Source organism: Aethina tumida, chromosome 5 (genome assembly GCF_024364675.1).
Source record: "Aethina tumida isolate Nest 87 chromosome 5, icAetTumi1.1, whole genome shotgun sequence".
Classification (NCBI taxonomy): Eukaryota; Metazoa; Arthropoda; class Insecta; order Coleoptera; family Nitidulidae; genus Aethina; species Aethina tumida.
In genome coordinates, this window is record NC_065439.1 from 23,869,087 (window position 1) to 23,881,501 (window position 12,415).

At 27.0% G+C, this 12,415-nt stretch overlaps 2 protein-coding genes across 5 annotated transcripts in view; both read right to left on the reverse strand.

Annotated features, from left to right (window-relative positions):
- Positions 1-2,298, reverse strand: part of LOC109595653 (partitioning defective 3 homolog) — a 61,909-nt gene extending 59,611 nt beyond the window's left edge. Inside the window, exon 1 of the mRNA XM_020011069.2 lies at positions 1,894-2,298. Coding sequence (XP_019866628.1) covers positions 1,894-2,013 — 120 coding nt within the window. The 5' untranslated portion in view covers positions 2,014-2,298. The remainder of the gene's footprint in view (positions 1-1,893) is intronic.
- Positions 2,299-4,345: 2,047 nt separating this feature from the next.
- LOC109595625 (cationic amino acid transporter 2) lies at positions 4,346-11,891 on the reverse strand. Of its 4 annotated transcripts, none has more exons than XM_049968293.1 (10): positions 11,875-11,891; positions 6,429-6,689; positions 6,245-6,373; positions 5,923-6,183; positions 5,600-5,874; positions 5,302-5,539; positions 5,005-5,244; positions 4,788-4,954; positions 4,623-4,731; positions 4,346-4,535 (listed from the first exon to the last, which is right to left on the reverse strand). In XM_049968293.1, the coding sequence occupies exons 2-10, from the start codon at positions 6,676-6,678 to the stop codon at positions 4,438-4,440; spliced, it is 1,767 nt and encodes a 588-aa protein (XP_049824250.1). In that variant the 5' UTR covers positions 6,679-6,689; positions 11,875-11,891; the 3' UTR covers positions 4,346-4,437. The 4 variants fall into 4 exon arrangements, with proteins under 4 accessions (XP_049824250.1, XP_049824249.1, XP_049824247.1 ...); XM_049968292.1 differs by lacking the exon at positions 11,875-11,891 and adding an exon at positions 11,021-11,242; XM_049968290.1 differs by lacking the exon at positions 11,875-11,891 and adding an exon at positions 10,795-10,840.
- Positions 11,892-12,415: the final 524 nt, after the last annotated feature.

Below are 12,415 nucleotides of genomic sequence, written 5' to 3' on the forward strand. Positions count from 1 at the left end.
TTAATTTTAAAAAGTAAATATTAACTCTATATTAAACTAAATTTTAATCTCCATTTTGGTGGATAATGTTTTAAATACTTATTTTGAATATATTTTTGAAATTATTTATTATCATAAAAATTACTAGAAATAAAAAAAAAATTAAAAAAATCAATTTAGTACAATTTTCATGAAATTATAAACTGAAAGAGGACCGGTAAAGGAAGATATGTCATTTCAAAGTTGATTTAATGAATTAATTCATATTTTTAATCTTACTTTAAAAAATATTTGAAGTTGAAATTTTAAATACTTATTTGAAAGTATAGATATATTTTTTAAAATTAGTTATTCTTCTAATTATTATTAAAAATAAAAAAATTGTACAAAAATCAATTTAGTACAATTTTCATAAAATTACAAACTGAAACAGGAGCTGTAAAGGAAAATATGATACTTCAAAGTTGATTTACTGAATTAATTTATGTTTTACATGTTAAATAATGTTAATAATAATAAAGAGGTGGAAATAAAAAATATTTTATTTCCACTTCTTTGTTTTATACTCAATTAATATATAATATAATTTAATAATTTAAAAATTGTTCAATCTTTTCAGAAATAACAAAACTCTTTGGTGGTTGAAGTTTTAAATACTTATTTTGAATGTACAGATATATTTTTTGAAATTATTTATTCTCCTAAAAATTACTAGTAATAAAATAATTGTAAGAGAATCAATTTAGTATAATTTTCATGAAATTACAAACTGAAACAGGAAGAAGTAAAGTTGATTTACTGAATTAATTCATATTTTTAATGTCAAATAATGATAAAAGAATATTTTGATTCTCCCTCTTTGAGTTACCCTCAATTAACATAAAATATAATTTAATAATTTGTTTAAAAAATGTTTTAATCTTCAACTATTTCTCTCCATTTTGGTGGTTTAGGTTAAATGTTTTAAATGTATAGATATATTTTTTGAAATTATTTATTCTCATAAAAATTACTAGAAATAAAAAAAAATATAAAAAAATCAATTTAGTACAATTTTCATGAAATTATAAATTACTCTCTTAATAATAATTTTTAATACTTTTGTTTGGAATTAAAATTAATTAGTTATCAATTTATTTATTTCTAATATAAATATAAATTTTACTGTTATTAGTTTTTACTTTAAAAATATATTTTATAAATCATAATATTTTTAAAATTATTTAAAAGATATTTCTAAAAAACATTTCTATTGAAATTTTTAATTTAATAATAAAAATATAAATATTTTATTTAATTTTATTCACTTTTAATGGAGAGTTATTATTAATTCTTTGATTTTAATACTTAAATATTTCCTTATAAATTTTTTATATTCAGTTTAAAGTTTAAATATTTATTTTAAATGTATAGGTATATTTTTTGAAAACATTTATTTTTCTAACTAGATCATTTCACTTTTTAAAGTTAACATTTATGTACTGAAAATAATACTAACTAGTAATTTAATAAAATTAAATTAAAAAAATAAATATCTGATTTTATAGAGTTCTTCATGTTCATATATAGTTTGCATTTAAATCATGGTCAAAATATTATAGACATTTAAAAATTGATAACCGGTTTTTTAATATGTAATAGTTACAGATTTATTTAATTCTAATAAAACTCTTATATAATAAATAAATAAAATTTGCATCCAGAATTCTTGGTGAGAAAATTAAAAGGAAACAATTACCATAAAGCATTACAAACAAACAAACGCAGAACCGCATGTAAATAAACAAACCCGAATAGACCAGATCATCACGTATTTATTGGCCGCAATGGATCAAATAAGCTTTCACGTCGAAAATTCGCACACCCATGCCCACAACCTCCCCAACGAGACGTTACGATACAAACAAAACTTACCTTTCCGGTGGCCTTTTTGTATCTGAGGGTGGCTTCGCGTATCAAGTCCCTAACGAAAATATCACCGTCGCCGCACGGCACAACCACTCGCACACTGCCGAAGCACACAGTCACCTTCATCGCGCCAAAATTAATTTAAATCGAAACGAATCGAATCTTATTACGGCCGACTAATCCACATCTATTCCGTGTAAATTGACGCCATGCCCGCCACGATCTGTGTGCGCGTTCGTAACTGAAAAATTGCGGACACCTGTTCCGGGACGTGATCGGATCCGTTACGATGGACAACGGCGACGCAGCCCTTAACACGGGGGTTGATCAGTTCGCACACGGTGCGGCGTCGGGACGCATTTTTATACAGCGACAACGGTCAAATGCGCGACAGGGTTGAGAACGAGAAACGCTCACTAGGTTGGCATTTTACTGACTAAAAATTTCAAACGAGTTTTCCCCCCTATGCATCTACCTGGATGCGATTGGACGGTAGGGGCGCAGCTGCCATGTCCCATCCCTCGACCACATTGTGTACACTGTTCAATATGCTTATTGATGATTTATAGGAATGTATAACAATATTTAAGTAATAAAAACACTTATTTAACACATAAGTAGCATTTATTTTTAATAATTTATACAATTCTAACGATTTAAACATACATTTTTTTAAAACAATGGACCTAATATTTAAACTAAAAGGCGACGTGGCATCTATGCAAAGGTGTCGTTTGTGGTAAATATTTGAACTGGCGTTGGAATGTTGCAGATAATTTCCAGCCCTCTTGCGGACAGGTATATAAGTATATTTAAAACTTAAACTAAGTAAGTTACCAATTTGATTATTTCTAAGCTAAACAGATAAATTTTATTATTTTTATTAGCCTTAGTTAGTTTTATCTATAAAACTTAAAAAACACACATTATAAATTATTTTAAATACTTCTGTTTGGAACTTGAAATAGATTAATTATATATTTGTTAATTTCTAAACATTGTTTAATTATTAGATTTAGTTTTTATTAAGAATTTTACTTTTAATATATTTTATATAATATTTGTAATTAACTTTTTTCTATTATTTGAATATTAATTTAATTAATTTTATTCTCTTTTAATGGAGAAATTATTATTAATTTTCTGATTTTAAAAGATACTTTTATACATAATTAATAATAATAATTATTTATTTCTAAATACTAAATACTTGTATTTTACTGTTATTAGCTTTTATTAAAAATTTTACTTTGAAAATATTTTATTATATTTTATAAATTAGAATATTTTTAAATTATTTAAAAGAACTATTTATAAATAATTTTTTTCTATTAAACTTTTAATTTAATATAAAACATTGAAATATTTTAATATAATTTTATTCCCTTTTAATGGGGAAATTTTTATTAATTTTTTGATTTTAAAAATATTCTTATACATAATTAATAATAATAATTTTTAATACTTTTGTTTGGAATTAAAAATAATTAGTTATCAATATATTTATTTCTAATGTATATATGAATTTTACTGTTATTAGTTTTAGTTTTTATTAAGAATATTACTTTAAAAATATCCTATATTTTATATATTATTATATATATATATAAAATTGTTTAAAAAATATATTTGTAAAAAACATTTCTATTGGAATTTTTAATTTAATAATAAAAATATAAATATTTGATGTCATTTTATTCACTTTTAATGGGAAGTTATTATTAATTCTTAGATTTAAATACTTAAATATTTCTTTATACATTTTTTATATTCAGTTTAATGTATTTAAATATCTTAAATTTAATTTCTTTGGAAAAAAATATTTCTATTTTAATATATATAATATCAGGAAATGCTTTGATACGATTGTACCTTGACAAAATTGTATAAGTAATTGGTGAATGACTCAAAGTATGCATAATTTAAATATAGCTAAATAAAAAAAAATAATTTAAAAAATACAAAATTAAAATACTTCCATTTAAATTAAAAATAAACTAATTTATTTATTACATTTATTTATACATATGTCTAAAATCCTTTTAAATTTAAAGAATTTTCCAATTTAATTTAAAAATGATGGTTTAATGTTTAGTTTAACATATCACTGAAGTACTTTTAATGAACAGAATTATTGTATTCTGATCTTACTTAGTTACAGTTTCAATAACGCAACAGCTGGGGTATGTAAGATTCAATACTTTTTAAAAATTAACCATTGTAAAGACGAAAGATGAAATTGTGTGCATCCGTGCATTCTCATGAAATATTCAATAGAGTCTCTGTCATTGTCATTGCATCAACAAAAAAATATTTTTGTAGAAAATTAAATATACGGCGTCGTCAAATTACAAAATTATACTTTTTTTCATAATTTATTTCGTCAATTTTGACAAAACGAAAAAAAAATTGAAAAAAAAATGAAAATAAAATAATTAAAAAAGAACATTAACAAAAATTTGATAAAACCTGTTTATTACAAATAAACGTAATATTTACATATAATAAGAAATAAATAAAAAATACTGTAGTTTAAATAAGTAAAAAAAATTATTTGGTGTCAATTGAGCTTTCATCATCAATTTCGGAACTTTTCGGCTTTCCTTCTTTGCTACTCCATATGCCGTAAGTAAAGTATATGACCAAACCTGAAAAATACACACGTCCATGAAATGAATAAAAGATATCAAGATAACTTCTAAACTCGTTATGCAACCCAAGTTACAGAAACATACCTATAACCATCCAAATTGTATATTTAACCCACGTATCTGCTTTAATATTCGTCATTAAATATACATTGACCAATATGCTTATTCCAGGAATCCAAGGCACCAGTGGCACCTAATAATAAGATTAATAAATTATTCTGGGCATCTTTGTTTTAATGTGTTCCTTACCTTAAATGATAAATGTACACCAGAAGTAGGTTGACGAGAGATCAACCACAACATACCCATAAGCACGATGAAAAAACCGACTCCTGCCAAAATGATCCACCATTCGCCCCTATATAATTCCTTATCGAACAATGTTAACATGCCCGACATCAAGAATGATACAGCAACTAAAACAATATCGTTTGTACGAATATTTCGTAATAGTTGACCTACTTACAATAAACAAAGACAATCCAAGAAACTAGTGAAGATGTTAACGAATTGGCCAATTTGGTTTCGGAATTGAAGAGCTGTTTAACATAGTTACTGGCCGTTTTTTGCACTTTTTCATCCTTGTCGTCGTCAGACTCGTATCTGAGCACCAAGACGCAGGCAGCCACCATAGAATAAGCCAGAAGCGTTCCAATAGACATCATCTCCACCAGCTTGTCCAAGTCTAAAAGACAAGCCAAAACGCCTGAAAATTGATCATGTTAAACAATATTCTAATTGGAGTAGTTAAAGGGAGACAAACCTGTACAAGCTCCTGCAATTAGAGTGCCCATAAAGGGAGTCTTGAACTTGGGGTGGATGCTGGACAGTTTTTTGAAGAGTAATCCGTCAGCGGCCATAGCATAAATAATCCTTGGCAAAGGAAACATTGCCCCTAGTAAACTTGAAAATAATCCACACATGGCGCCCACACTGACAATATATTTAATTGCTGTCCAACCCAGTTGGTCGTAGACATGCGGCAAAGGAGCGTTTTCATCCTATTAGTACGAACAATAAAAGTTTAATAACGCAAAGACTTAATATAATTACATTCGTACCTGTTCATAGTAAGGTAACATCATTGTTAATACCGTGGACATACCGAAGTAAGCCAGGAAAACTATCAGTAGCGATAGAACCACACCAATAGGAATGGATTTTTTGGGGTTTTTAGCTTCCTCGCCTGCAGTTGCAATGCAGTCGAATCCGATAAAACCGAAGAAGCATCTTGCTGCACCTTTAATAATGCCTTCCACTCCATAAGGGGCGAATCCTCCGTTTCCATAATCACCCACAACTTCTTCCTTTGGAACGCTCCAATTTTTGGAATTAACTAAAATATATTATGTAATTCAGAACGTTTAATTAAACGGGTTGATACCTTTCCAAAATCCGGATATGATGACAATTAAGACGACCGTGATATTGACCAAGGTGAAGATGTTGTTTAGCCAAGACGATTCTTTAGCACCGAATGCAAGGGCGACGGAGAAAACCAGCGACAGACCCAATGAAAAAATATCACAGTAAGAGGAGATCTGATCGCCAGCCATCGGCATCGTTTCTTTAAAGTAATTCATCATCGTGTTGTTTGCGAGTTTGTCTATGTAAAGGAATATTGCTTTGGTTACTGTCGCCGACCCTAAAAAACAAATATGTTTACTTTTAATATGACTAATACGTTTAGTGGTGTTGTGGTTTACCTATCAGATATTCTAACACTAGATTCCATCCTATAATAAATGCGAAGAATTCCCCGATGCACACGTAACTGTAAACGTACGCGGATCCCGCTTTAGGAACTCTGGCGCCGAATTCGGCATAACACAAGCCTGAAAGGAACAACCACACTAGGACCGTGTTTAAAACTTTTTCAGTAAATCAAACCTGCTAATACTGAAGCTACGGCGGCAATGAAAAACGAAATTGTCACAGCTGGGCCGGCAGTGTTTTTGGCCACATCGCCAGCCAGTACGTAAACTCCAACACCCAATGTGCTGCCGACGCCCAAAAGAGTCAGATCCAGGGTCGATAACACCCTGGACAGTCTGCTGTCTTCATCATAATTTACAGTCTTCCTTCTAGTCAACGATTGCCTTATGGACGACCAACTTGGTTTGGCTAGGTGGAGTTTCATATTCTCATCACCTGATATATATTTAAAAATATTAGAACAGGAATGTGATGGGCTTGAATGGAAACATTTGGAAGAGGTCTTTTGATCAGCTAATACATTTATAAAATTATAACATACAGAAGTGGCCATAAATTTAGGAACTTAGTAAAAAGTAGAAAGAATAAGAACTTTACTACTTGGAGTAAAAGTTTATTGGTTTTTCGGTTATTGTTGTGTCGATTATGCAACTGGTTAATCTAATTTTATTCTTTAAAAAATTAGCAAAATTATAGCAACTTTCTACTTTATGGTGTCTCACTGCTCTCTGTGAAGTTAAATCGATTATTTACTAGCCGCCTTTTGCTTATTATAATTATTTAATTGTTGGTCGAAGTGAAACTGTAAAAAAATTATAATTCGACGTTACCGAGACCGAAAAAAACAAGGAGAGATGGCTAAGAGTTTTCAGCTAAATAAGTCAATCGTTTCTCGTATTATTAAAAAATTTAGAGAAACTGGAAGCTACGAAAAAAATTATTCGAAACTCTTGAAGAAAAATCGATAACTGGATAATTCGAGTGTCAAGAAACAATTCAGTCTTATCGTCAACTGAAATTAAAGCCAGCCCAGAGGAAATGGGACTTGATGAAATTAGTTCAAGGACTGTGAGAGGATGGTTAGTGGATGAAGGTTCTTTCGATCCCAAACCTACAAGGAAAACCCTGGTTTCTACTAAAAATGTGAAAGTCCAATTTTGACTTGCTTAGGATCATATTCACTGGACCATAGAAGAGTAAAAAGTAGTTTTTACATACGAGTCTAAATTTAATATACAAAAATATGATGGTTTTGCTTATGTTAAGCATTCTGTAACATTCTAGTACAAAGAGTTAATGTTAAATTAAATAACATAAATTGAATTATTAAAAATTCCTTTCAAAATTAAAGTTCCTATATTTATGTCCAACTCAATTCAGAAAAATATACGTAACATTTTATGGAATAAGAATATGAGTTTTTATAATACTTTAAAGGAACAATAATAAATGAATATTATTCTAATAGATATTAAATAAATATGTTGTGGCTGAAATATTTAATATTTTAAAAAACAATGTAAAAATATGTTAAAAATCTACATTTAGTCAGTTAATACAGATAACGATGTATAAATGAGGTTTTCATAGTTAATGTTAATTACAATGAGACAATTGAAAGAATGAATTAACAACAGATGTGTAAAGATAAACAAACAATAATACCATGAACAAAATCTACAAAATAAATGTCATTTTATGAAATATAGTCCGAATGTAAAAATAAAATTTATGGTTGCCAATATAAAAATATATACAAATGGTCTTGCATCACTGCATAGAAATAAAAACCAATGTTGATCAAATTCGCATTCCATAACGTCAGCATTTTTTTGATAGACCTTTCACCGGTTTATAAACACTTAAAATTATTTATGCAATATGTAATAACAAAACGAAGAAAATTGTGAGGCTTTTAAAATATTGCAAATTCACTAATTATTCGTCGATGCAAGTTGAACTTATCAGCGACGATAAGAAATACGACGACCATTGTTGCAAGCGCCACATAAATTTGGGATTTCTGTGACAGATGTGACACATCCATATCGAATGACATAATAAAATGTGTCACGTTTTATTCACGGCACATATTTTTAGGTTAAGGTTAGTTATCGAACCCGTTTAAAAATAACATGCATGCGGCAGCAGGAAATTAATCAAATTTACATAAATCAATTAATTTAAATCGTTGTGCAATAATTACCCAAAAATTTCGACAGTTCGTCCATGGCGTCCCGAAATAATCAACCAAACACACAAAACACCAAAATTAAATATTGAAATAACTCATCGTACGGTTCGCAGTCGCTGCAGGAATGACCGAAGCCCGAATGCCGCGCTTTGAACGTAGACTGCTTCGCGTTCGGCGTGAATGAAATCGATGCAGAGTGTGGAGAACGGTAACACCGAACAATTTTTGCATCAGCCGAAACGAAGCCACGCACGTGGTTTTTAATTGTTGTACGGTTTTATCAATGCATACGGTTGTTTGTTCTGGACAAACAATTTTTGTTTGGTTTGCACATTTCCTCTTACTGATATAGAAAACTGATAAAAAAGTTTATTCGAAATTTGAGCGTATAAAAAAGTGGAAATTGATAAACCATATTTTAAGTAAAATTACTTATGTAAGTAAAATTATTATTAAATTTTATTTTGAATATTTTCTAATGAAAACATTTTTTATTCGTTAAATTTCAGTCAAATTAACGTTTAAACTTTTTAATTTATGTATGTTAAAAATTATATTTATTGTTGGAAAAATACACAATATTGGGTTATTACATCAACATTAATTAGCATGTTATAGATGTTAATGTAAAAATTAAAACGTGATTTTATTTATCACATGTTTTATTTAAAAATTATATAAAGGGTGTTTTAAATTGCTAAAAGCATATCCAAACCAAAAAATTCTATTTTTTAAATATTAATTGCCACAAATCACATTTTAATATCTCTAACCGTTTCTACGAAACTCTTTTATTTTTCCTACATTTTGAAGACAATTTCGATTATGGTTCTCATTTGAAATTAAAAAAATTACACATATCTCAAAATTTATTGGAGATACATTTTTTATAACAAGTACACTTCTTGAAAATCAGATTAAAGTTAAATTTTCGTAAATATTTATAATAAATTTTAAGACATATAATGAAATATATTGAAAATAGTTTTTTATATAAAATAACTTAATATATCACATCATTATATATTTTTGGAAACCGTTTCTTTCCTTTTTTCGACATATTGGAGACAATTTCGATTATGGATCTCATTTGAAATAAAAAAAGTTTCACATATCTCAAAATTTGTTTTAAATACATTTTTTTAATAAGTACCTTAGTTTATGAAAAAAATGCTTCGAGAAGCTTTTTACCGTTTGTTAAAAAATAATTAAATAAAAATCAAAATTAGCTCAGTTATTTTTTCGTAAATATGTCTAATAAATTTTGATATATTTAATATCAATATTCTATGAAATATATTAGTATATACTTTTTTAGATAAGATAATTTAATGTACACGTGTATGACAACTTATATATTTTTCGAAAGCTTCTTTTCTTTTTTCGACATATTGGAGACAATTTAGATTATGGTTCTTATTTAAAATAAAAAAGTTACACATATTTCAAAATTTATTTTTTATAAAAATTACTTTATTTTAGAAAATAATGTTTCTTCAAAATCTGCTCAAAAATATTTCTAATACATTTTCAGATATATAACATTGTAGTCTATGAAATATATTAAATATAGTTTTTTAATAATATTTGACAAGTTATATATTTTTTGAAAGCTTTACTTTCTTTTTTTTTGAAACTTTGAAGACAATTTGAATTTATATAAAAAAGTTACACTTATCTCAAAATTTATAGAAGATTTTTTTATAATGAGTACATTATTTTAGGAAAAAGTTTGTTAAAATTTAGTAAAACAAATGAGTTATTACTCTTCTTCAAAATCTGGTTAGGTTAGTTTTCGAGGATATTTATAATTAATTTCGACACATTTAATATTATTGTCTATGAAATACATAAAATATAGTATTTTTAGATAAGATAATTTAATATGTAATAAATTAGACAGATTTGGTGAGATTTTATTTTCACGATATTTTGGAGATAAATTTAAATTCACATTTAAAATAAAAGTTTAGATAGATATATTACCTCAAATTTTGTAGAAGATATATTTTTTTAGTCAAGTAGCTTATATTACGTAAAAAATGCCTGGAGGGTTTTACCGTTTGTTAAAATAGAATTAAATAAAAGAGAAATTAATTTTCTCAAAATTCGTAGCCAGTTTTTATTGATATATATATAATAAATTTTTGGGTATTTAATATTATGTTCGTACATTTTAAAGTCCAATTCAATTCAAATAAAATAATTATTTGTCTTTTTTGAGATTTCAGTCAGTCTTCATATATATATATTTCAGTAACGAAATTGATCTCTGGACACGAAATTGATTTTTTTCCTATCTGGGAATATAATACATATAGCATAATAACACTTTTAAAGACTCACCTTGATCAAATATTTTAATTTTGATGTACATACTCGAATATTACACATAAATACAACAAATATTCTAAAACCTCGATCAATTCACCAGCACCAAGTGTTTGCAAACACGCAGAAATTTCAATTAAATATCTTGCAATCGTTTGTTTATACCAGAATTTTCTAACGACTTTAAATTGTCACACAAACGACCGTCCCCATAAAAAACAACATGCAATTTAATAATTACCTAAACATTTAATTATCTCGGCCATTTTCTAAAGTTTTGCTGATCGATTCAACACATCACTTACTACGACCGCCTCTTGGGTTCGATATTCTCTGACCGTCTCAATGGTAAATTGGTTAAATTTGGCAGTCAATTGATTTTAATTGAATCTTACGCGATTAGTTTGATTGGAATCAGGCGTAAATTGTAAAAATTAATTTGCCGCGTAACCATTTCTAGTTCTACAGTACAACAGTCTGATAATTCTCCATCAAGGGAGGCGACTCAACAAATAATTTATGTTATATATAAAAGAGCAAAAAATTAATTATATCATTTTGACTGTCAGTGTCAATTTATTTTCCTGTGAACTTATAATTGACTCAAGTTACTTGATTTCTAATCCCATTTTACGATTCTGTTTATCTAGATACACATTTATAATTTATTATATTATGTTACAAAGTTAATTAAATTAAATATATTTATGTAGTGAATAAATGGGATATTTTTTAAAAACGGTTATATGAGTATATTAAATTTCTTCATATTTTTCTTTTTGATAATTCAAACATATCAATGTATCTTCGACAGACATTTAAAAAGGAGAGTTATAATAATAAAAAGTAACTTTTTCTAAATAAACTTTATATAATAATAATATATTTTAAACTGATTTATTTCATATTATTGAACAAACAATATAATTTTCTGAATAAATTTCTAATTGTTAGTTCTTGAAGATAGTTTTCAAAATTCTTATTTTACATCATCGAATTAGTTATTATCTTGTGTATTATTTTGTAAATGGAAGCTTGTTTAATATATTGTATTAATATTATTATTAATTGTTAATTAACAGTTTTAAAACTTACTTGCTAAAACAACGGAGCGATCCACACACAGACAAAACGTTGTACAAAATTAAAAACGAAACTAACTAACGAACCCAAAGAATTATTTTATCAGATAAGGTGTTTATAATCAGATTATAATTCCAGTTGTTAAATCTCCTGCAGTAATTAAAGTATTAATTTAATCACCTCCATAAAATGTTTTCAATATAGTTTATTTAGATTAATTTTTGGAAAAATTATATAATAATTAAGCCTCAGAAGAATATTATAATTTTTATGGAAATTCACAAATTACAACAAACCAAGGTAAATGTATCAATATTTTTGGATTAGGTGATAGAATCGTCACAAAAATATGCATGTTTAGTAATCTGTGTATAATAAAATAAAACTTGTTATTACCGACATAAAAATTCCACTTTTATTTATCAACTCACAGATTTGGTGGAATTCAAATACGGCGTGATTGGCAGGTGGTGTAAGTTTTAAAATCTTTTCCTTCATTTTATATAATTTTATTGCATTTGTGTGGGGCAGTTCTGTTGACACTAAACAATAT